Source organism: Corvus moneduloides, chromosome 11 (genome assembly GCF_009650955.1).
Source record: "Corvus moneduloides isolate bCorMon1 chromosome 11, bCorMon1.pri, whole genome shotgun sequence".
In the NCBI taxonomy this organism is placed as follows: Eukaryota; Metazoa; Chordata; class Aves; order Passeriformes; family Corvidae; genus Corvus; species Corvus moneduloides.
In genome coordinates this window covers 13,599,342-13,625,625 of record NC_045486.1, presented here as the reverse complement: position 1 = coordinate 13,625,625, position 26,284 = coordinate 13,599,342, and the positions used below count along the sequence as shown (strand labels likewise).

The following is a 26,284-nucleotide window of genomic DNA, read 5'->3' as shown; positions in this document are numbered from 1 at the left end:
GGCCCCCCCTCCGCCCGCCTCACGGCAGCCCCCGGGCCGCCCCCGCCCCACCACACAACATGGCGGCGGCACGGGGGGCGGGACTGCGGCCAGCCCGGCCCAGCCAATCCGCTCGCGGAACACGTTATAAATAGGGGCGCGGCCGGGGCGCGGGCAGTGCTCACGCGATGGGGCGGGGGGGTCGCTCCGCATCCGCTGCCCCCGCCCACAGACACCGCTCGGGACCCGTTCGGAACGTCCCGCTCCCGCCTACGGGCACCGCTCGGGACCCGCTCGGAACGTCCCGCTTCCACCAACCGGCACCGCTCGGGACCCGCCGCCCTCCCGCCAAGCGGCGGCGCCTCCTTCGGGGCGGGAGCGAGGGGTAGCGCGGGGGCAGCGGGGCCGGGGCGCTGTCCTGAGGGGACGCCGCGCTCCCGGGAAGGCCGCAGCCGGCACAAGGCGCCTGCCCCGCAGCTGAGGCACGACGCACGGGAACGGGCTCCACCCGCAAAGAACCCTGCCTTCGGCTGGAACCTGCCCTGGCATTTCGGGCCCAGGAACGCTCCGGCTCCGGGGCTGGCACAGCCGTCTGCGCGAACTCCCAACGCGAAGTACAAGTTCACTGCACCGAGTGCCAGCGCGCACTTCCTACTCTCAGATTCAAGGGTTTTTTCTAAGACTTTGGACAAAATGACAACACTTCATCTTTGAAGAATAAAAATACATTATCATGGTTATGAAGGGCAGCCAAAAAAAAAAAAAAAAAAAACCCCAAACCCAACCGTGTATTTACTTCAGCAGGATTCTTTCATGGTCTCATAATGAGTTAGAACAGCACTAAATAACCTGTATGGGAGGCCAGAAGGTTAATATTTATTGTCCCTGTAAGGCTCACAACTTCTGGTGCAAGAGGGATGTGAAAATGTGAAAGCCAAAGCAAACACCTGTCATTGGCAGCTCCCAGGAATGCACCGGAGTGAACAGTGGCTGCTGAAAATAACCATTCTTGCAGCGCCTAGGAAATGCAAATACCAGATTTTAGTTTTACAAGTAACTAGCAAAACATTAAAAGCCCATCATTTGTTTTCTTTGTTAAAAGTATCCTAGTGCTGTAGTTGTTGAACAAATGCATATATTCATTAGCTATTTACACCAATTAACTTCAATCCCCGTAACTAGCTATTATATGTCACCTCGGAAGCAGTCACTGACCTTAAAAATAGGAAGTTTTCTTGCTTGCACTGTGTGCAAGGAACAGATATTTTAATTTGGCCCTTTTATTTTATTAATCTCTTTTTAGATTAGCTGTAAATCAGAAAATATAAATAACCCACAAATGGCCTGGTGCTGGTGGTAGTCTCCAGGGTGCTAAAAGATAAGCTAATAATTATTACTAGTTCTTAGGAGTGTTTGGGGACCCAGCAAGTTTAAACAGGGTAATTAGTGTTATAAATGAAATTGGTAATTCGTGCTTGTGCACATAAATGTATATATTAACTGTTAAAAGCTGCAAATGTTTATTAAACTATGAAGGTAGATGAGTTCTCCTCTGTGGTTGAAGGAGAATACGCTTGCAGAATTACGCCCATATAACCGGAACCATATGAATTGCCAAAGATGTGCCTTCGTAGTTTGTGAAATATGTATTGCCAAATATGTGCTGCTTCCGCTTATAAGTTATGTAAGTAAAGAGATATTATACCGAATATGGAAGAAAAAGATGAGGGTCATCAAAAGGACAAAAGAGGAGGACTTCTTACTTCAGCCTCGACGACCACCGGGAGGCAGAAAAAGACCCCCTAGCAACAAGATGCACATGCGCAGAGGGGACCACAAGCTACAAGCAGAAGAGCAATACAGGCACAAGAAAGCGGAAGTATGAGAGTATAAAAGGACAATGGTTTGAAGTATAAGCGTGGCAGTTGGTGGAGCGGAGACTCCCCTGTCACCCAGCGCTGCTTTTGCTCACATTCTACTTGCTAAATTATTAATAAATTGCATCTAAGAAAATCAAAGTGTGTTCTTAGTTGCCACACTTATAACATTAACTGTACAAATAAAAACGCCTAAGCGCAAACCCCAGGCTGGGGACAGAGAAAATTTCACAAGCCTTGGCAGCAGCAGAGAAGACAATACGGCCAGGAACTAATCAGATAGAAAAAGTCTGTCTCCGGGTGGAGGTAGACCTTATCTGGAGCTATTAACGCCACACCTGGGCAATGACCTGGACAATGATGAAACTGATTGACATCTCGGAGACGTTAAAGGAGTATCCCATTCCTGGAATTAAGAATAACTGTTCCAGGAATCAGAGATGGACCATTCATCATCCAAGATAGACAATTCATCAGACCCAGAAAATGCTTTGTGCAGTCCAACTTCGGGACAAGAAAACATCGTGAATGTGCTAAACTGCGAGAAGAATATAATTAATTCGGACTCTGCCCAAGAACTGTATAAGAAGGAACCAGCCGAAGCAACATTCGGGAACTTGGGGATCTGATGCGACAGAGGTCAGGTCTGTGTTCACCCAGCTCCGATCCCGGGCTCGGGGCTGACCTTTTTCTGATCGTGGCTTTCTGTGTGACCGATCTTTCGGCCGCAGAATAAAATCTATTACTTTATTAAATTTAATTTGGCTGAATTTCTTTCCCTCAATTAGTATCTGTAACTATAATTTACATAAATTACAAAAACATAACACCCAATATTTATCTAACTGCAGAAACGTGGTGTTCTATTATATAGAGGTAATAAACCCCACGAATGCAGTGTTCATCCTATGGATAAATTAACCCTATCTCCTGAGAATGTGATGTCCTGCCATTAGTGAGGATTCAGTGCTGGTAAAGAGAGTATTTACAGATATGTTGATATATTATTGAAATAATTTTGTTGTGCTTTACCTTGTTTAAATAGAATTTCCATATACAAGAAAAAAATGGAAATACCAACAATCTGGTGCTACTTAAGGCTGTGTTGATCCATTATACATCTCCAAACATGTCAAACTGCTTTATCAGTTTTGAATTTGCAGAGCTGTTAAAATCAGCTGTGGATGATTTCAGGCTGTGGATGTCTTCAGTACACAACAAGTTCAGTCGATTGGTGTTTGGACCAAACAAAGTCTGAAGTCCTGCTTATTTAGCAAGCAACACACAAAGTTTTCTTCATTTATCACTTGCTTTAACAAGATACATCTTTGCAGTTGTACAGGATTATTTTTATGTATCAATTAACCTAAGTCTGGGAGAGATCATCACAAAAATTACTAGGTATTAATTGAGAAATGCTCCAACAATTCCAGATCACTGCACCACACTGTGCATCTTAAATCCCAACAGATATCAAACAGGTACCAAGAATCCCAGTTCACAAAACAAATGTTCAGTGAAAAACCACCATGGGAAGAGATTACTTGAATACTCTGAAGTAAAAATAGGTTATAAAATCTGTCACCTTATTCTCTCTCCAGTTTCTGGTTTCTGTGGTTTTTGTACTTGCCAAGCATTCGACCATGACTCCCAGGCTTGCACAAAGTGGTTTCCCACCCCAGTACAAAGCAGCTGCAGATCCCCTTTCATTCTCAAATCAGATGATTTTAACACATTAATAATACAGATTTAGATCAGATTAAGAGCCACAAAATAAGACACAAGGGAGGGTTATATGCTCAAGGAGCAAACTTGGGTGCTTCCTCCAGACATTACTTCAGTATTCTTTTATGAAAGCAAATTTAGAAATTTGAAAATTAAATTAGAAATTTGAAATTAATCAATATGACTATATTGTTACAATTAAATTTAAGTAACCATAAATTACTATTTTACTTTTCATTATTACTCTAATGATGCAAAACAAATCTAATTTCTTCAAAAGCTTAAGAGCTAATTTTGTGCTAAATTTCAGGTGCCAGGAGATCAAAGATAGGAGAACTGTCTCATTAATCTTTCCTCCTAGACCATGCAAAGAGAAGAATCTTTGGAAAACTCAGAAAAAAAACCTAATTTTCACACTTGGAAAGAGCTTTAGTATCATTTACCAGCCATGGAGAAAATATGCCTACAATATTAAAAAGTGAGACAAAAATGGGGCAGCAGTCTTGACCTGGCTCTGTAAAACCAGGAACTAGTAGCAGAAATTCACCTAGTACTTTTTCTTTTTCCTAACAAATATGTGATCCTCAGGTAAAAGATTGAAAATATCTACTTGTATTTTTAAAATACTTTCGTTTTATAATTAACACATTTAATATCTTAAAAGTATTTAAAATTCAATGTCATCAAATCAGCTGTGAAGCTACACCATTATTTCCAAGAGATGGCAGCATCAACCTGGAGAACACATCACAGTATTTTAAAATCAGTATTCATGAATAAACATGAAATACAGAAGAAGTGTCCATTATGCATCTGAAACCCCCTTTTAAAAGGGAACAAATCTTCTTCTGTGTATGTGGAAGTTGGTTTCAGACTCTGTTAGATCCTGGGAATCAAGATTTGTCTGTTAAGTGCCAGGCACCATAAAACATCATTTTTATCAAAAAGTGCAATCCATTAAACTGCTATCTGAAAGTTCTGATACAGCTTTCAAATTCTAGAAATTCTGTGAAACTCCAAGCAACCTGGTTCCCACTTTCACAGAAGCATTCTTAAGGCAGAAGCCCTGGTTCAGATGGGTCATGCTAAATAGGATAATTACTTTTTCTGCCCTGCAATTTTGGCCCTATCCTTACCCAGATTCTGGCTACTGATTCTTGGTACTGAGCTTCACAGATCTCAAACTTACTGTTCCTGGTGTCTCCTTACAGACCTTCTGTTCCCAATCGCCATCCTGGCTTTGTTCTTTTCAGTGCTGCAGAGCAAATCTAGGGAAACAAAGATCACAGACAGTTCAATTTTGTGTTGTAGTCTCAGAGGACCCATGCAGTTCAGAGTCCCAAGGCCATTCTCTTTGCTCACCTTTCTCAGTCAAGACAATCTCTGCTTTTACCTGTATTGCTTCTGGTCCATCAGGTCTTCCATAAGGTACAGCTACACTGACTGTCCCCATCAGGAGCAGAAGAGCAAACAGGTTGCTAAGATTTGCCACGAAGGGATGGATCTGCCACCTCAGATCTCCTGCTCTTGAGAGCAGGACACCTCGTTGCACACCCTTCTCCCGGCGTGTGACATCCAGAGTGCTCATACCTCAGACTTAGATGAGTGTCTGCGTCCCTCTCCTCATTTGCCATCTCCTCAGTGGTCAACCTGGAAGCACCTCAGACTTTTCACTCCCTCTTGCCTCTTCACTGCTGCAACCTCTCAGACTCCCTTCTGGACACCAGGATTACTGACTGTGATACTCACTTGAACATATTTATGTATATTACTCTTCCTCTTTACTTCACACTCATAATTTTACATTTTACCCATCCTTTTGGGTACATTTTATTGTCCAAGCCCATCCCACCCCTCCACCACCACCACCCTCCTGCCACAATCAAAAGTCATCCTTTCAAAAGCAGTGACATTTTAGAAGTGCTAGAACTAAAGCTTACCAAATCCAGCATGGTATCAGCATTCCTAAACTGGAAAGCTTAATTCTTAGGATGATTTGAAGAGAAAAACCCAACATCATTAGGATTTATTAGATCAATCAGTAGCTAAGTGCATGTCAACTACAAAGCACAACCAAAACACTTGCACTCCAGAACGTTGAACAGTAAGCAGGTGGCTAAATTAGAGTAAACAAATGTAAATTAATCTTCTGAGATTTCCTGGCTGGTTGGTGGCTCCTGCATACCCCAAAATTAATCACCTCAATTGTGATCCACAAGGAATCATGAGGGAGAAACTGATGACAGGATGTTACATTTTTTGTTCCACCTACTTACTAAATTAATTATGTGATACAAAACTTTGGGGAATATGGTGAACTGAGTGCAGTAACTTGTTTCTGTTACTACTGTGCATTTAGCAAATTAGATCCAAATATGTACCACTTTATGAGAAACAAAATACAAGCTTTGGTCACTTATGTTAAAGCCTCACTGCATGTACCACTGAAATCTTTTTGTAGCCTTCTTGCACAACCAACCAAACCAAATAAAAATAAAAATGGTTTAATGTAATTTATTTGAAATGCTTCCAGAAAAGTTTAAGGCCATTATTTAAAAAAAAAAAAAAAAAAAGTCAATACACACATTCATTCTTTCTTCTCTATCTGAACATTTTACATGCTTTTTGCTCTTTTTCAACATTTTTGCTGAACAACTTCCCTACGCCTTTTCTTTTGCAGATTTTTCCTTTCTCTCATCTTCACTGGTATACTCATTCAGCTCTAAAAAATGAAGCAGTTGAAATAAATTACAAAGCCTGAAACAGAAAAGAAAATTGATTTTTTTTAAAAACTATAAATACAGAAATATGTTCTATAGGGTAAAAATGCCATTTTTTTAAAAAATAAAAATAGCTTGTTTTATATTGTTTATCATCTTGTCACACTGATTTCTGTAATGCACATCAGCATATATATATGTAAGATACTTAGTAAATTTTCTGTAAACTTGTAGAACACAAGAAAAATATTTTTGGCAATAACTTAGCAGTTTTTCTACTTTTGTTGTTACAAGTACTCTGCACAGGTTATTTTGTGTAATACCAAGAATCATTTAAAATTTGTAATATATCATTTTCATAGCTTGCCATACGGCACTGGCATTATTTCTTATAGTAAGGAATAAAATATTATCCAGGGATTCCTGAAAATTAACAGGATGTTCAACTATGTGTTTTAGACTGCATTTAAGTGACTCATCTGCTTCTCATCATAATGAGTAGGTTAAATCAGCCACCAGAAAACACAGTAACATTTCCAATTACAGTACAAAATTAAATGTAACAAAAACTTTTAAAACAAAACTTGAGGAAAGTAAAAAGGATGTAATACATCCTAAAGGAAAAACAATTCCCTTTTTGTTTAAATTCTCTCTACATAATCCCATGGGGTATTTGTAGAGCACCATTTATATCAAATCATCACTTAGTTTTAAAAACCAACTACATGTAATTGTAAACAGACATTTACAGAAGATTAAATGTTTTAACATTAGTGGTGCTTAAAACCAACAGTGGAGGTCAATGGAGTGCAAAATGCTGAAGAGGGCCTATTGACAAGCAAAAGCTCCTTTCCATTCTTACTCTGTTTGGGATAATATATATATATGGCACTGAAAGCAAACTACCAGCTTATTTACAAACATCCAGTATTCTCAGCATTTCATTTAATTCAGTGCTGGCTGCAGAGGTTTGGTTGTGGTTTTTTCAGTTGATTATTTTTAGCATTACATGCTTTGACAAATAAACCATCTTACTATGCTGACTATTTGATATACCCAGATTTTAAAAAGTTTGGTTCCTGGATCTTAGGACAGTGCTTCATTTTGAAAAATAAATTCCTTAAGAGTCCCTGGTTCCATGGCCCACTGTTTATAATTCTTGTTGATTTAATACCACAGGAGTTTGGATAGGTTATTGCAAGATTGTTTTCTTTTTTTGTTCCAAGAAACTATTTTTTCTTTCCATGCCTTTAAGAAAACATTATCTTGATACCCATCCTGAAATTCCATATTAAGTCCACATCTTCAGCTGCCCCTTTAAAGGGCAAATACTTAAAAATTAGGAAAAGGTTATTTATGTAATGCATATATAAACAGTAGTTTAGAGATTCTGTTGACAGCAGGACATTGAGAATAACTGGTCAAGTACCTCTTTCATCCACCTTGGGTGTTTATGGAATATAATCACAGGACATGAGTTGCAAGAGATTCCAGCTTATACAGATGGGCAGTTACAGTACAACACTCACAGGTACAAATACAAGAACTGCATTGACATTGTCACAAAAAGTATTCTAAAAGTGCTTCTCCGAATGGTTCCATGTATGGAATGCAAATACTGTACAGGTAAGAGACAGATTTTCTTCCACGAACTGTAAGTTCTTGTCAAACATTGGTTTCTATTTGCTTTTCGCTCTCACAAGAGTTCGTCTGCTCCATGCGCTCGCAGTCGGCGCTGAGCTCGCTGGTGTCCATGCTACAGTCTGACTCACAGTCCGACTGCTCCATCTGCTCCAGGGCAGCCTCTCCCTGGGGCACTCTGCGTCCATTGGGCGACACAAGGAAATGTGCTTCCAGCCCGCCAGCCTTGCCTGCACACGCAGCCTTCTCCTTGGCCTGGCGGATGCAGTTAAGCCACTGCTGCTTGTTGAAGGAGTCATTGGCTTGGAGAGAGTGAGTCTGGCTTTGGGATCCATTTTTGAAGCTGACTCTAAAGAAGTTTTTGACTGAAAGAAACAAAACATATCAAACCTCTGAATGCTTTGGCTGAATGGATTTTATAATCAAAGAGTGTATTTAAGTAACAGAATAAGCACAATCTTTGCGTTAAGGTCGGACAAGACCATGTCAGGCCAAAGAGAAGAGTCTGGGTATCTCCTTGTTTCTGGGAGAAGACCACGGAACACCACAAGCACTTCTAGTAACTTCATATTGCTGGATTAAATAATTTTGGTTCTGCCATGCATGAGCTATCCATAAAACTTAAAGTGAATCAGCAAGATGAAGGCTTCTACCACATTTTAATGCTGCTTCTCCTACTTCTCTGCAAAGCAGATTTCCAGAACCTTCACTGAATACAGTATCCTTGTTCCAGCCAAAGACTCCTCTCTTCCATTCACTTCACTAATGCAGTGGATACACACAAAAACCCGTTGAAGTTTTGACCAGATGAGATTTAAAGGCCCCTTGTAGTAGAAGAAGCATCTTCATAATATTAACTGGAAGGACATTAACGTGAATAGCAGCAGTCTTGACCCTGAGTTCTACAGTATCTGCCATCTTAAAAGAATTTTGGAATAGCAATCAGCATCTCCAGTACAAGGAAAGGCAAAACAGCTGAAGCGCAAGATTTCAAAATACACTTGCTTATAACTTTGCAGTTTTGTCACTACAGTTTGTATGTTATCCCCTTCTCAATTCAGTAATACAGGAGCAGGTGTGTGGAGAAATTCTACTACCAATATAGTGAGCTTTGAGAAAGAATTGAAAAGAAACAACTAAGAACATAATAAACCAGTCTGAAACAAAAATCAAGATGCTGGATGGAGCTAATTTTAGAGAAAACATTCTTGACACTTTATTGTGCCATAAATTGAGTCTCTCCTGATAGGAGAGAATTTGCTGAAAGTCCTTGCAAGGCGTTTAAAAGATAAAGCGAGATGTCTTCTGTAGTTTCAATGCTTCTAGATAGTTGTTTATTAAGTCTTTTCAGAGGAACTGAGCCACTGGCGTGACCCAGGTACAGCATGGAAGGAGGGAAAATAGGAGTGAGAGCGAGAAAGACTAATTATCAAGATTTACACAGCCTTTCAAAGACATTTTAACCAATAGTTACTAAAAACGTACATTATTTTTACTTTCTTACCAATTATTCAGTAACACGACTAGGAACTGCAGAATTTTCTATCCAGTCAATCCAAACTACTTTTACTGCATAATATGGAGTGGTAGAAGAAGGAGAAGAAGGTCTAGAGAACAACAACAATCCTCCATTTTGGTATTTTTTACTCTTATCTATTTACTACAAAGAGAAGCCTAAAACCTCTAAATCTTTCACCCTATGACAATCTTACATAGAAGTCTATCACCTAATTCACACCACTGTATTTTCTAGTTGTTGTCTGACTGTTGCTAATTTTTTCCAAGGTTTAAAGCTAAAACAGTGTTGTCCAGGGGAGTAAAAACCCTTAAAAACAGGCAGAGAAATATTCTCGGCACTCTGGGTTCCTACACATTCTGATGCCACATTGGCAGTCATCTTAAGGTTATGATGACCCTACATGAGCAAATACAAAAAGTTGTATTCATACTTCTCTCATTGTTGCTGAATGCTCCACGTATGGATCCGCCCAGGCGCACCTCTCCGTCCTGCAGGTCCTCCAGCACCAGCTCCCTGACGGGGATTGGCTGCCGGTACAGCTGGTAGCAGAGCTGGTCATTGTGAGTCACGGCTCGAGTGATCACCAGCACCTCTTCAAAGAGGAAGACATGCAGTTTCTGTTAAAAGATTAATAGAAAATACAGCATTATTCCTTTCTTGAAACATCATTAAACCAAACGGAACAAATGAAGTTCACCAGAAAGATGAAAATCACCAGTTTCTTCCTCTTAATTTGGTATTGAACTGGCTGATCTTCATCAGGTGAACCAGGAAACAGCACCTGTTTCGTCTTTCCCTCTCAGCTGTGTGGTAAAACAGGACCCCCTTCCACTGCATGAACATGCTACATAGAAGCAGTTCCAGAGCTGAAAAAATGCACTGCTTGCTTTGTTGCTTTTTAAAATAAATTTTCCTTAAGTTTTATTTACTTCCATAAATGTCATAAGTATCATACTTACACTAGTGTCAGTAATCAAAAAAAGATCTTTTTTCATTGTTTGCCCATTCAAAAGTTCTATTAAACACTGGGGGGGGGGGGGGGGGGGGAGGGGGAGAAATCTGGAAAAGACTATGCTCTCTTCTACTAATATCATATTTTTTTTTCTTTTCTTTTTGTTTTCTTTTTAACTGAAAGCTCAAATTGTGAAACTTACCAATAGTGTGGTGTCCCAGAGACTGGAATTCAAAGTACCAAATTTCTCTGGTCAATAAATTAACTTTGATCTCAACAAAGAATCAAATAAAGCATTTTTAATAACCACAGCCTTTGACAAATTTAAAATTTGTTGGTACATTTTGTGTGTTCTTTATAGACATTAATATCACATCTCTGAGACCAGAAATTTGTGGGTTTTTCCAGCAAGTATTGAAATTGATCAAATTTACAATTTATCCAGGATACTGTTAGGCCCCATAAAAGACAGAGATACATATAATCTTATTATCTCCCTATACAGATACTTAACTACAACAAAAAAGATGTGATATATATAATAATTAATATTTATCAACTTCCTACATATTAGAGTGATGTTTCTCTATGTGTGCTCACAGCTCTTTTAGCTGTCATGCAAAATGAGGGTATCTTTAAAAGTTATTTATGACAAAATATTTACTCCTTACCACTCCCCTGTTGTTCTTCAGTTCCCCATGACAACACACAGCACGTGAATTATCAATCAATGAATCCCTTTGGCCTTCTTCAAGATAAATAAGTCTCTCTTTGTAATATTGGCATTCAGATTCACCAGTCTTTATGTTGATTTCAGCCACAATGCCCTGAATTATATTTATCTGCAGAAACAATGAAAACACATGAATTTTAATTACACAGTCCAATATTCAGCTGTTTATGTAAGTATTTGCATTTTCATATTTTATGTAGTGTCCCTTAATTCACTAATAAGATAAAACTGCTATAATCTGCTAAAAAACCCCAAACCCAACAGTAACTCACAGCTTCTTCCAGGTGCTGTTGATCTGGATGATCATTTGGTGTGTGTCTTAAAATTTCTCTGAGCAGCAGTGGGTATTTAACCAAACGGCTTCTGGGGATGTCAAGGAAATTCCAAAGGTCCAGTTTGCGGCTAAAAGGAGACTCCAGGCAGCGCTGCAGGAAATCTTGCACTCTGTGATCTTGTTTCTTGTGATCCAGTAAAGCTTTGGCTGCTACTTGATTGCTGCAGTAGCTGTCATAGGAGTTCAGGCATGGAAGCTGAGGAAAGAATAAATAATTGTGTAGCTGAAGCAAAGCACGATTTCCTGCACTGAAAGGTTCAGGTGATTCAGGATATCAGAATTCATGCTGAGACTCTTTTAGCTGGAGATTTATCCACAGTTTATTGATGTAATGTTTCCAGCAAATATAACCTTTACAAGGGTCCTCAGACCACCTTGTTCAACATTTGAGTAATTTAGAAGCACTTGCTCATCACTCAGATCCTACAGATCTCCAATACTATTACAAAGCATTAAAAATATAAGTTGCTTAAGACTGAGCACTATTTAGTGCAGACAACAGTTAAACACAGAAGCCTGGCTTTAATTATGAACGGAAATAAAGGCCTAGGAATGAGCACTCCCAAACCTGGCCTTTTTCAGATCAGCAAATTTCTACAACCAAACTTCTACATTGCCCAGAGGAACCTTGACCAAACTAAGATGACAAAACTGTGCCTTATACATCTGAAAAAAAAATAGCTTGTCTGTTGATTAGAGCAAAATATCCATTTACAAAACCTGCTGCATTAACACAATTATATGGAAAATCTTTCAAAAAAGGAAATTAGAATTGAATATATTTGAACCAAGAGAAGTTCACTGATGTTCAACACACACCAGAAAATATTTTAAATTACTTTAAGCGAAGAAAACTGAGATTATTTTGACATTTACAAATCGTTATCATTAACTATTTGCATTATAGACATTATACAGTAGTGAGCATGATTCCCTTGTTGACCATAGGCCACACTTTCACATAGAGCTGCTAAATATCATTACTTAATTCCTTAAAGATTTCAAGCCCTTTTTCCCTGCTAAATTTCATTGCTTACATTTACTTAAAAGCATACTTCTCACATATCTAAAACCAAAAATAGCTCTTCTTTATTACAGTGAACAATTTTATCAACGAAACAAACAAAAGCTCTTTTCAGTGTTTATGCTTTTGGATGCTTGTGAACGTGAACATATCAACTTTATCTTTTGTGAGGCAGCAGCATCTCTTTTGTATCCCTGTCTGCCTTATTAACAAAGTTCTAGAAATCAATATCTTTAAAAACACTAACACCTATCTGTTACCTTGGATTGGAACGGAATGTCATCCAAAACTAACTGGGGAGTGCCCTTATACAATATGACTTTTCAAGGAAACCAGAACACAAACGGGGAGATTCTTAAAGGACCTACATAAGAAAAACTCTAGTCTGACTCTTGATTTTTATTTAAATTATATTAAATAGTGCTCAACTCCTGAATAGCAAAAGCTTTAAAAACAATACCCTAGTCTAAACCTTTTCATGGAAAATCCCTGAAAAAATATTCTATTAGGTCTCTAATAGTTGCTTTACCTTGTAGAAGTATTTTTGGGAGTATCTTTTTGACATGTTACACTAGATACAGAAAGGAAATTGTCCAATAAAAACTACGTTACAGCTCCAAACTAAAGTCCCAAAATTGGTTATAAACTCTGCCTTACCCAACCCACGAGGATGTGCCCAACATGTTCTGTTGATCCATCAGGTTTCCTGACTTCTTGAAGTCGCCTAAGGAGATCTGATTGTGATTAGAAAAAAATAACAGAAACCTCACTTTAATAAACCTGATGACTTAAATCTGTGTGCAATAATTATGCAAAGACTATTTGAGTTTTACCTTCATGTAGAGGAATTAGAGAGTCCAGTGTTCCAAAAATTTGGTTCAACTCTTGCTCTGTCATTATGGAAAGCTTAAGCATTGGGTCATGATAAGCCTGAAAAGAAAAACAAACATTTGTGGTTTGTTGGTTGCAAAATTTGTAATAGAATTTAAAGCTCCCTGTAAGTAAGTATCATAGCCATATATTAAACTATCAATCTCATATTAAAAAAAAAAAAAAAACAGCGGCACATTTAAGTGTTTCAGAAAGAATGGGAAGATTAAAATATGCTTTGCATTTTTTCCTCTCCTACTGTCTTAGCAACTATAAAAAACAGAGACTGTTTTAAATGTGTTATGAACCAATTAGTACTGCTTGTTGTGGTTTGGTTTTTGCTTTTGTTTTTTAAACATACCTTTTTTGCCAACTTCAGATCTTCTATCAAGTCTTCTTCTCCCTGGGAAAGTTCAAAGATAGCCTGTAAAAACAGACACAAATATTAGAAAATATCTTTATTTAATCTATGCTCCACTTGCTGGGTTGATGTTATATTGTGAACAGCTGTCTTAACACCATGTAACAGCATTTCTCTGCTAAATCTACAGAAATAAAGTAAGGCTTTATTCTATAACTACAGAATCGAGTGTAGTGTTTTCTAAAACAGTTATACCAGAATGTTCATTAAATGCTTATCTCAAATAGCCAAAGAATTATTTTTTTTTCCAAAGGGATGTGTTCCCAGATGGAGGAAGCTACCTTCATTGTGGAGTTTTGACTTGACTGTCTCTTAACCACTTACACAACTGCCTGCATAGGAGTTTGTTGTGTTCCATTTTAACACCTGCAGTGGCAAAAGTTACAGGGGGTTCTACCAAGTAGAAGACAGATCTTACTTAAAGCCTTTCTTTGGTACTGAGCACTTTTATTTTGGTACCAGTTCATTTTTTTGTTACAATGGCTGAGCTCTAGTTAACCACTGGCTGATGTTAGTTACTCCTCTTGAAGCACATCTGAGACTTTAAAACTGGCAGATTAAAAATAACAGTGCCCTAATTCACTAGTTTATCAAACCCCTATTGTTACTAACTTATTGCATGATTTCCTCCTTATACTGGAGTACACTAAGAGTTAAGGACATTTCAGGCTAGAATTCCTTGCTTTACAGTCAAGGCTTTCAACCAGTATAAATCATGGAAGCCCATCCCCAGCTGGAGCAGATTCCTGGGGCTCAGGAACACACATTCCTGCCAGATTTGCCAGAGTGCAGCTCACAGGCAGTGGGTCAGCTGTCCCAGAAAAGCATACAGAATGGGAACAAGCACATAGCAGGACCCTCCTGCAAAACCTCCTGGGATTCAGCTCGCTTATTTGGGTTGTACCAAGGATCCTGGCTCCTGCCCCCACACAGCAGTGACTGCTATACACTGTGCACAGTTTCTACAGTTTATTTTTCAATAAGCTGCCTTTGAAGTTTTCAATTACAAATTTATTTCCTATGAATTCTTGTACAATGTTAAAATTTGCAGAAGAAATGCTTGTCACTACTGTTGTTTGATTTATGACTCAGTCCCTGAAGTATTCTCAGGGAGACTTACAAGCTTTGTTGATACTGCTAGAAATTTCTTTAGAAAATAAAAATATCTTGATTCTGAAGGAGCTCTGTGTTGACTATAATATGAACTATCTAGACTTTATCTTATCTGACACACTAAAAGCACTGGCATGCTTCTTTTTTGCTTTGGAAGACACATCTTTTGATCAGTGTGTCATCTTTCTAGCACTGGAAACTTCCTCAAAGACAATCTTTTCCAAAAGGGAAATGATGGTGCATTTTTGTGTGTATGTATCAGCTGATGAACACCTGTTCCTGGCATAGCATGCTCACCTCTCATTACCACAACAACAAAATGAAACACTAAAATATCAACCATGACTCCAGAAAGTGTCAGACAGAACATGTACACACACGCAGCCAATCCCAGGACAATGTATCTCAGTAACTTTCGGCTTTGTTAAGGAAATACAATGAGCTGGATTTTACAAAGAATACATTCATCTAATATAGCCTGAGTCATAAAGACTAGGGATGGAATTCTGCTTCTAGTGGAGGTGGTGACACATTTTAATTGCAGGACATGTTCAAGTGCTACCCCAATGCCAAAAAGCATTCCCAAGTCCACATTTTAAAGGCGACCTTTGAATGTGAAATTTACGGTTAAAACAGATATATATGTGTGTATATATCTATACCTCTTGCCGCTTGATTTCCTTGGATGTAAGCATGTGATTGACACAGACATCAAAGGTCTCACTCCACAGTTTGCTGTCTCTCCTCTTTGTGTTAGCAGGGGGCACATTTCGGGACCATGGCCGTGGGCTGAACAGGTCGGGGCGACTCTCGCTGCGGAAACTGATGGACCGCTGGGAAGAGAGAATCAGGTTTATGTTACAACAGTTTCATGTTAACACTCTCCATTTTCTCCTTTTCTAAGGAACTACTATACATAGTTCAGTACAACAAATAAATGTTCTCTGATTAGTTTTTACTTTGAACTTCATAGCACCATTTAGTACCGGGAATGTAAGAGAAATTATTTTAATACAACTTCATGGAAGGGCAGGACCTCCCTTCCTGCAGTGAACTCTGTCCATGTCCTGTCCTCAACATGTACAAAACTTCTGCAATGCATTCCCATACAACAAGCACCAAGAGTGAACTATAGGGGTAATGCAGAATGGTGCAGCACACTGAACTAACAGAACTGGTCAAATACAGAGCTTCAATTCAGTAGACTGACAGGAATTACTCATACATTCCACAACTGTCTCATCAAAAATTTAGAATTAATGTAAATATTAGACACTCTACCAATGTGTACCAGCATCTCTGTACCTACTGTGTGGCCTGGTCCTAAATTTCAATAAAGCCAATTTCAATTTTAGGACAGACTTGAGAGTTCTAATTGCCTGTAAACTCTTAGAAGGATTTCAGGCTAAGGATGAATACTTTATGCTCTTACTATTCTATTTTGAAAAGGTTTCTTTTTTGCTTCATTAAAATTAGAGGCTGCTTTTTGAGGTCATACCTCTGAAATGATTTAACTACTTCACATAGTTGAAATACTCAACATTTTTATTGTTATTTAAAATCTCCCTTACATAACACAATCATCTTTCAATTGCCTTGGGTAAGAATATTTAAAACAAAATAAATTCTCTCAATTTCCAGGTTGAAAGCAGCATATACAAAGGACAATATTTGAAATTCTTCTCTGAAGGTAAGAGCCCATGAAACGCAAACAGTGCCTATAAATACTATGTTTTTACCATATCAGAAGACATGATAAAAATATAAACTTGTCTTTTAACAGAAGCTGTTCTAAGTCCTACTTGGAATTGACAAAGACCTTAACAATAAACACCCCCCTACCCCCCCCAAAACTTTGCAAGTCAGGTGCTAGTCTTCCTTCAAGAGTTAAGAAGATAAAGAAACACACATGAAATAACATGCTTAATTTACACTTATTATAATGAGGAATCATGGAGCAAAGTCAAATTAGGCCATGTTTTGGGAAAAGCAATCTTTCACATGCACTGACAGAATGTTCCTCCCTGCTCCGTACAATTCTCCACAGCCCTAAACTGTCCTCATCGGGCAGAAGGGACACAAAGAGGCTAAAAGACTCAAAATGAAACCAAACTCCCCAAAATCCTGCTTGCTTGTTTGCTTAGCATCCTTGCTACCTAGAGATAATAAGTATATATTTAATTGATTTCTGTCATACATCAGCCTTTCATTAACCATACAAAGTGTACCTCACTTAATAAGGGGCACAGGATTGAGGTTATTTATTAGTGAAATAGAGCCCTAAACTGAAGTTCTATCAAAAAATTTTAAAAACAAGTTTGAAGATAGTCTGATGCTATCTATCTTTGCTTTGTACTTGTTAAGAAGGGGGAAAAAAAAAATCCGCCATGATAGAATCCCACGAAAGAACTGCAGGAATGTCAAAAGAGCACTTCGCCATTTCCAGTCTTTTAAAAATATTTTCTTAGTTTCTGGCTTCCTTAAAAAACATATCCAACACACTGTTTAAAAATTATGGCCCTGTGGGATGATTAGAATTTTCATGTAATTCCAAAATTTTAAGGAGCTGGGGGAAAATCCATTCACAGCCCCTCATTTTGTTTACCGTATTTCTCTGGTGGCAACAGATTTCCCTGGCTGTTATAAGACTGTTACTTGAAGGGTCTATGTGTTACTGATGTTAATTAATGAAATTAACAGCCCTTAATTAGAGCTGCAGTAAAGCAGAAACCTCCATGTACTGGGCAAAGGCCACTACTGATCAAAGCCCTGGCATTCAGAACTGATGTTAAAAACAATTTTCTTCTTGAGGATTTTTAGAAATTTCTGGTGTCCTAAGAGAGATAAAAGTAATTTGGACTCCCTACTTAAATTTCAAGACACACTGATGAAAACTGAAGTTGCAGAGGAAGCCAGCCAGACTTCAATTTCTTTCTTCAGCATCAGCTGGAGTTCTTTTTCTGATCCTATTTTCTGCTTTAAGCCAAACAGCACAGCTGTAAATAAGACCAGGCAGATCATCATAATCATTAGTTAGGCTTGATGGAGACTGAAAATACAGCTGTGAATTAAACTGGCTTCCCAGGTGGATTAATAAATAAGAATATCTGCATTAGGTATAAAATACCTGTTAGCATTACATATCCTGCAGCTACACAGACAGACTCTGGCAGAGGTGAAGCTAACAGCACTTTATTAGTCAGCTGGTCTACCCTGCCCTACAGGATAGAAACAGAATGACTACAAATAGTCAATAACAAAACAAAACAAAACAAAAAACAAAAGCCCAGAAAGAAAACCAGAAAGACTTCAAATATTTTTTACTTGGAATCCTTATGAAAAAAGTATTGAAAATAAGTGGAAAATTGGAATAAAGTTAAGTATACACGAAAAAATCAAATACTTCTAAAATCAATAAAATATGCAAAACATGGAAAGTTGCTAAGAACATATCTTAAAAAAACCTACACAAATCCCAGACATAAATGTATCTCCTCATGCTGAAAGTCCATTAATGTAAAGTGGAAGTTACATGTACAGAGGTAAGGAAAATTATATACAATAAGCTTTTTTTTTCTCCCTCTTACACGTATCTTCCATTTAGAAGAATATCTAAGAAGGTTTGTTTGAAATGCTGTTGGAGTGGTCTTTTTCTGTTGACTTTGTTTCTTTTCTTCCAGGGGAAGAAGTTGTTTGTTCTGCATGTTGTGGTGATGACAGCAGTTTTCTGCATTTTACAGACACAGAACATCCAGCAGCAATGCAAGGAGAAACATGGGTTTTGACTGAAATAACAATGAAGCTACATAAAAGTTCACCCACTAAGAAAAATCAACTTTTTTTTTTTCTTTTTTACAGGAGATCACATGATGAAAGGAAATCTATACTGTTCTCAAGACACAGTGACATTGACGTCAAAACAAAATAAAGTGAAATAGCTATACATACTTCCCAGAATGTTTCTAAATAATTCCAAGTAGAACATCTGAGCACAAGGTCAGTCTTTTTTGTCCCTGCTCTACAGCTATTGAGAAAATCAGATAAGAAGACAATTTACAGCCAGGTATGAAGGAGTTTTGAGGGACATCACCAGCAGGATTTGGACAACACAGAAGCTGATTTCTCATCACAGCTCCTTAAAGCACATAATTAGAAGGGATGGTATAAATAACATCACTATTTAATCTGCTAATTAAAATATATTCTTATGGTCAGTATGAACAGAGCAAAACAGAAATGCTTGCAACAGTAGGACTTGCAACAAAGCCATTATTTTCCCTCCTATTTTTGACAAAATTTACCCTGAAACACATTAAATAGCTCTCATCTCGGGAAGCTGCTACTGCATACATGAAAGGATAGTTGTTTTGGTTAGTCTGAAACAACTTTATTAAATACAATATTGTTCTGGATACTGCATTGTGCAGTCCCAGAGGCCTTTGCTGCAGAACAATAGCACAGGTACCTAAATGAGGCCAACAGCTGCCTAAGGCTTAGGAAAGGGAAGCACCGCACTCAGCAGCAGTTTAGCCAAAAATTAAATCCCTTTCCACACTCCTCACAACTGGAACTGATGTGCCCCTTCCAGAGTCTGGCCAATTTCTCCTGGAGGCAGATTCTGCAGGAGATTCATAAAGCCCAGGGGATACAGGGAGCTCTGCTCGAGTCACGCAAACCACACCTGCACCGAGCCAGGCTGGGGGGTGCAGACATTTGGCTGATCCTCCAACCCTGTGCAGAAATCTGCACTTCCAACATCACAGGAACCAAAGACAAGAAAACCAATGTCAGAAAACCCTGTAATATCCATTTTCTAGGTAATTACCACTACAGAAAAATGGGGTTCTTGTTTCTCATAAGACTCTAAAGTTTTATTTCTTTCCTCCTTAACAGGTAATTTCAGTAAAGCTCTAATTTAGGAAGTTTTGATTAAGAAACATTTCTAACACATTCAAGTTACCTTTAAAGTTCCTCTCAAAGAAATTAAGCTTATTCAATAATTTTCTTTAGATCTTTTACATGCCTTCTTACATAAACTGTTTTAAAGAGGAAACAGTGGCTTTTGAGGCCAGACCCAGAGCAGCTGCAGCTCCCAGCTGTGACTGCAATCAGGAGTTGAGCACCCCAATATTTTGCCATCTCTAGGTCTGAAGGTACAAATGCTTTATAAACAAAAGTTTTGTTAGCCTCTAAGTATGTTCAGTATTATACACCTAATCTGTAACATAGAAACTGCATTTAAAATTTGTTTGCCCTTTATTATCAGCAGCTTTGGAAAATGACTTGGAAATTTCCAGTTGTTTACTAACTCTTTTGTTTAGGTAAGGTCAAAGTTCACTCTACAGGAAGAAATTTAGGCAGTCCTACCTGACCAACTATACCAAAAATAACATTTTCAAAGAAACCAACCAATATTAATCAAAAGCATTACGGAATATTCTGTTCATCAAATTTAAGAAGGAAATGTAATCCTTTAGTAAACAATTTTTATATGCTACAGGTGCAATAGTTCTCCTACTGGTAAGTGAAAAACATTAATTATCTGGACAGAGAAGTGGTTTTTTCAAGGTGAGAGTTGTGAGTTTTAAGCTGAGTGACCTTGTGGCCACAAGGTGCCTAACCCTGTTTGGCACATTACAGTGGGGAGTGCCCATGTGCATCCCTGCTCCCAGGAAGCCTGGGGGGAACTGCAGCTGTGTGGAAGCAGCAGGAATTGGTTACCTGCAGGGTCTGGCTGAAGCGCTTCAGCGGAGTGGCTCGCACAGGAGGGATGAGGCTGGCCAGGGATGTGACTCGGGAGAGAGGCTTGACCCGTTTGTTACTAGGCTCCTGCAGCACAGGGAGGAGGAAGGAAAGGAAAAAAAAAACCAGGGGAGTGTGAGCATAACCAGATAAAGATTGCCAACAGTTCTGGTGATTTTCCTAAGAAAGCATTTGCAGCAAGCATGTTTGCAAACCTGGTCTGTAATAAGGGCAGACACAAACAAAAGCACTTTCAAACACTGACAGTGACAGATTGCTCTTGGCTGGTACCTACAGGTCCTGGAAACAGCTGGAAAATGTAATGTTGGAGAAGTTGGCATGGCCAGGAATGGGGGAAGGGAGGTAAAGAAAGACAGTATCATTTGATTATTTTAACTCATTCTTAGCAGAGAAATTTTCATATTGCATATTATAATAATCTTCTCACTGAAAGGAATACTTTCAAATATAAACAATTCTGTTTGTGCCTTTGCATCTGGCACTGTCAGCATGTGACTTTATTCAGTTAAATGTATTTTCTCCCAGAATATATAATTTAGACAGAAATCTCTAACTCTTATTGTCTTTGAATGCATGTTCTTATGAAAATACTCACATATACAGAAAGGCATTAATAACATGCTTACCTATATTATTTTTTGCATATAATATAAAGGAAAACTAAACAAAAATCTACCATAAAGCACTCAATTAAATGTTTTCCTTTTCATATATATTTTAACAGCACAACAGCACTCAAATTAATGTATAACCAAAATAATATGCCAATTGTCCTGCAAATATATATATTTTTTAAAAATTAACAGAAATTGTAACACAGAAAAAAGTGATTATAAATACATAAAAATAGAACAGTTACCCTTGGCTTCCTAATCTCCATCTGACATTTAATGGATCTCGAACAGCACATGCAAAAGGCAACAGAAAAAGAGCCAAACCTTCCAAGTGAAGTTGAAAACCCCATCCAACACCATATTTCAAGGACATCCTAAGGCAGTTCATCGTTCTTTTTCAGCCATGCTTATAAAGTTTGCATAGTTTGCTATGCCTCCAATTGTCTGTACATAGCTTTAAGAAAATGAAGCATGCCTATTATCCTTTTCTTCAGAAATACAAATCCTTCTGGAAATAATGCAGAATTGTCATCCTTTTTGATATCAAAAACAAAAAAAATCTCAGCAGTGATGATCACCATCTGTATTACTGGCAAGAAAAATTCTCTTCCATTAGTGCAGCAACAGAGGAAAGGTGAGAAGCAGCTACATATTTAATTTACTTCTCAGCAGGCAGACCTGGAAATCCAGAAAAGCCAGCTGAGATGAGCGACAAAGTGTTTAACCCTCTAGCAAAAATAATGTATTCCATCACATGTGACACCTGGCATTAAAGAACTGTAGCAGTCTAAAGCAAGTTAAATCCTTATCTTCATCACTGCACTGTTATTCATAACCCTTCCTTTTCAGCCACCATGTCTTTGAGGCAGGTTTCAGAAGGAGCATTTTTTACGTCATTGCAGCACCACTCGCATACTCATCTCCAGCAGCATCCCACCCCCTCCCCCACTCCCCAAAAAAGAGGGAAAATGTTGGCGATTCCAGTGCAATTCTTCTCTAACTGGTGGCACAGCCATGAGCTGTTTCTGGTTCCTGATTATTCCGAGTTCTGGGGCCCAGATCACAGCCCGTGGCAGAGGCAGCTGGTCAGGAATCGTGCTGCACTGCAGTGCCAGGACATGGAGCCCCAGCCGGGTGGGCAATGCCATGCCAGCAGCACAGCTTGTGCCAGCACCTCTGCCTTAGCAGCACAGGGCACTTAGGCACCAGTACCCCAGCCCAAAAGCAAAGCCTGGAAATGAACGTTGTATGGACTTTCCAGGAGATAGGGGAGGAGGATTAGGATTAATAAAAATTACTGCTCCTTCTTTATGCTGTATCCTTTCTGGTATCCATTGCCCCATCCATTTCAAGGAGAAAAATGCTAAGGCAGTGTAGTTTTTACTGATGTTCGTGATGCAAAACCTCACTGAATACAGAAACTGATTTTAAAGATAAACACTGAGCAGAATTTCAGCCACCATCAAACACCATTAAGATCTTCTGGAACCTCTTGCTGTGAGCCACTAGAGGCCAGCTGTTCTCCCAGCAGGCAAAGCCAGGTCAGGTAACTGCAGTCCTGCCCTTCTGAGTCAGCACCCCACCTTGAATTCCTTATGCAATGTATCGTGTTCTGATTTCACATGGAAAATTCGGACCAGAATTTGGAACAGTTAAACATGCAGTTCAAATTTAGAATTCAATTTTATGGAAAGAAATCAGCATTATTACAAGATTCTGTCAAATAGCATTACTTAAGATAACTTCAGAAGCCTGAGACTTTACACCTTTACCAATGAGTTCTGAAAGAAAATCTTGTTAATCATAAGTTCTTAAGTATGAGAAAAGCTTTTCTGAATACTCCCAAACTGATTTGCACCTTGCATTAGAACCTGGGTGGTAGGTTAAGATACTGAGCTGGAAGTAAAAACTCATCAAATCTTAGTGTTTCAGGCGTCGTTTTATTCAGAAAAGTCTAACAACAAAAGCCATCAGCACTGAGTCACCCTTTCTACTGTAGAAAAATGGAGTTTGTACAAATAAGGCTTTGACTGTGCAATGAAAATACAGCACTACCATAGCAATTCTAAAACTGTCAGACAGCAATACTGAAACTGCTGCACATTTGATTGCAGGATTTCTGCTGTACTGTCTACATCCATTCTGCCTCTACCTCCCCTTTCATCAACACCCTCATTCTCAAGCTGGGTCACCTCTCCAAACCAGCACTGCAGAGAAGCTGAACAAACTACTGAGACCAATGATCTAGAGAGGGAAAAATTCCACAGTCAAGAGCAAGCCTTGAACAGGTGGGTGTTTTTTTCACCAAGGACTCTGTTCATCACAGCCAACATAACAAATGGAAAGAGGAGATGGTGTGAACTGTTCTGCTTTACCCAGAGATACCAGAATCTGCACTTGCACAATAGTCCAATATGTTATTTCCCTAATTTGTCTCTGAAAACCCTCCAATTTTCCAGTTAACCAGAAGTCCCAGAACCGTAAGATCCTCTGGGGTATGAATTTGAACTGTGTCTGCCCAGCACGAGGAGGCTCCAGTGAGGAAACACTGCACTGGTAGACTGAACATCAGACTCCAGACCAGCACTCTGAGTGTGCTCAGAATACTCAGAGCCACCAAAGTCATCACTTCCCCTCTCCTCCTGCCTCCCCCCTCACAGCTCAGGGAACTTTGAAATAGAGGGATCAAGAGATAGGATTTAGAGGCTGGATCCATTTGCAACAACTATCACCTGTCCAGATAGGGAACAGGGCCAAGTTATGACACAAAAAATTCAGGAGTTACAATGTTTTGCCTGACCTTTTAAAGCCATTATTATTGGTATTTTAAAAAACTTGTTTCAGAGTTCTGAGATTATCGCATGCTAGGCCGTATTTTCAGAGTTGTGAAGGCTTGCCAAAGCAATACGGGAAGTAGGTTTAAAAAAAAAGATCCAGACTATAGTTTGGCAGAGTTTCCAAAATGTGGAGCTGGTATATGTGAACAAGTAACATTAATCTGACAGGGCTTTAAATTTGATATAAGGCTAAATAAAGCTGAGGGAAACATGAGTGCAGGAACTTCAAAGGCTGAACAGTCAAGTGAAGTCAAATTAATACCTGACTAGGCTAGAACAAAGAGCAGATGTCTTTTGGAGGGAGCTGTATATTTGAACTCAAGATGACTTTGGTAACATTTGAATTCAGAGAGAAAAACATTTAAACTGGATGTACCATGAATACATGCAGCCTCAGAAAGAACTTGAAGCTGTGAACAAACTGATAAGCAAATCCATGTCCAAAATATGGATGGTTCTGAAAACCAGACAGTGGACATTTCAAATAACTGCTATATCCTTCTTAGTACATTTTTACAATATACTTTACTGGAGAATTAGTAGGAAGAAAAATTAATCACAACAGCATAATCAGTGATTGTCACCAGTTTAAGATGGGAAGCTATCAGACAAGAAGTTACAAAGATGCCGTGCCTCTTCAGGCATGAAGGACACAGTGCTTCCAATTGCTTCTTCATTCTAATTTACTCTTTATGTATATGTCCAATTGTATCTCCAGTATCTTCTATATATTACTCTAACACAATGGTTTGGACTACTTAGTAAGCAAGGAAAGCTCCATCTTTTAATGTATAACTCTCAAAAAATGACCCTTCTGCTGTGGGACAGCAGAAAACACAGCAATCACCTACAACTACAGCATTACTGGGAAGCCACACTCAGAAGACTAACAGCTGCCAGCCCCCTTTTCAGTAAAATTTAAGTCTTTTTGCCTTGCAAAACTGAGGACGTCTTACTTCCTTATCTGTGAAATGGTCATTTCAAAATGACAACATCCTGGCAAAAAGGTAACTTTTGTATCATTATTTTGGGTCTGATGCACACAGATTACCATTTAAAAGCCTGAATCTTAGCACACAGCACCTGCTCCCAGGGCAAGCTGAGCATTCAAACAGCCATGGAAGTGTGTTAAAGCAGAAGATCCTGTGAAGAATTAGGCACTTATATTAGCTGCAATGCACTGACAGCTAAGTTCATGCTATTTTTGCCTCTTTCAGTAGTGAAACTGGCGCCTAATAACTGGTTATATTGTATCCAAGAACTCATTACACAGATAAGAAAGCTTCTAGAAGGCTATTTAGGGGAAGAAGGTAATACTTTGGTGCTCTTCATCAGCAAAATAAAAAAAAAAAAAACAAAACCCTCCTTTACTAGTATAGGTAAAGAATGGAATTTTCCCAAAGTTCAAAGCAGAGTAAGTTAAACCCATTTAACTGTATCAATCAGTTTTTGATACATTGTCATTTAAGACCACCCACAGCTTAATTATTACACTTTGATGGATAAATTACTCTAGCAAAAGACTGATTTTCATTTCCTAACAAACAGAAAGAAAGGAAACAAAAAGAATGAGGCCAGATTCCCTTCATATTGCCCTAAGAACATCAGAACCAATGACCTGGATAACACATGCTGAATAGTAGTCTAGGTGCCATATAAAAGGTTTTCCCTTGCTCCAGTACCTCACTTCCAAATTCTTCCGTGCCCCTGGAGGGCTTAGCCACTGATTTCCTGCCAGTGAAGAGCAAATGTATGTTCACTGATGCTATGATTGTTTTTCCACCTGATTCTCTCATCTCTTATCAGCAACTTCAACAACAGTCTCCATGTCAGAGAACTGGTGCTGAATCCGACAAACAAGGGAAAATGTGTCCCTGAGGGGCCATTATCCTTGTGTCTGCTGCACTACTGTGACCAGGATATTGTGTTGATTTTTCTGATTGTATTTAAAACCAAACTCAACAAAAGGAATTTGCAGAGATTTTTAAGACAGCCCAGAAGGTAAGTGCTGTGTGAAAAATGGTACAGAAACTTAGCATTTTAGAATATTAGAATTTATCCTATTTAACCTTCAAAGGCCAACTGACCTCCCAACCCACACACAAAGGGGCTGAAATTGTCAGTGCCTGTTACAATTCCAACTTACTGGAGTTCAGCAAGTT

The 26,284-nt window shown here is 38.8% G+C and overlaps 1 protein-coding gene across 7 annotated transcripts in view; it reads right to left on the bottom strand.

Moving 5' to 3' along the window:
* Positions 1-5,590: 5,590 nt before the first annotated feature.
* The window catches only part of ARHGEF3 (Rho guanine nucleotide exchange factor 3), a 110,469-nt gene continuing 89,775 nt past the window's right edge, over positions 5,591-26,284 (bottom strand). For 5 of the 7 annotated variants that reach the window (XM_032120339.1, XM_032120341.1, XM_032120340.1 and 2 more), the window contains 9 exons: positions 20,630-20,737; positions 15,571-15,741; positions 13,736-13,798; positions 13,338-13,434; positions 13,162-13,238; positions 11,419-11,676; positions 11,085-11,255; positions 9,892-10,078; positions 5,591-8,307 (listed from right to left, as the gene is read on the bottom strand). In XM_032120339.1, the coding sequence (XP_031976230.1) occupies positions 7,967-8,307; positions 9,892-10,078; positions 11,085-11,255; positions 11,419-11,676; positions 13,162-13,238; positions 13,338-13,434; positions 13,736-13,798; positions 15,571-15,741; positions 20,630-20,737 (1,473 nt within the window). In that variant the 3' untranslated portion in view covers positions 5,591-7,966. Of the gene's footprint in view, positions 8,308-9,891; positions 10,079-11,084; positions 11,256-11,418; positions 11,677-13,161; positions 13,239-13,337; positions 13,435-13,735; positions 13,799-15,570; positions 15,742-20,629; positions 20,738-21,609; positions 22,154-26,284 lie in introns of those variants that run through there. The other 2 variants (XM_032120343.1, XM_032120338.1) reach the window with 2 other exon arrangements.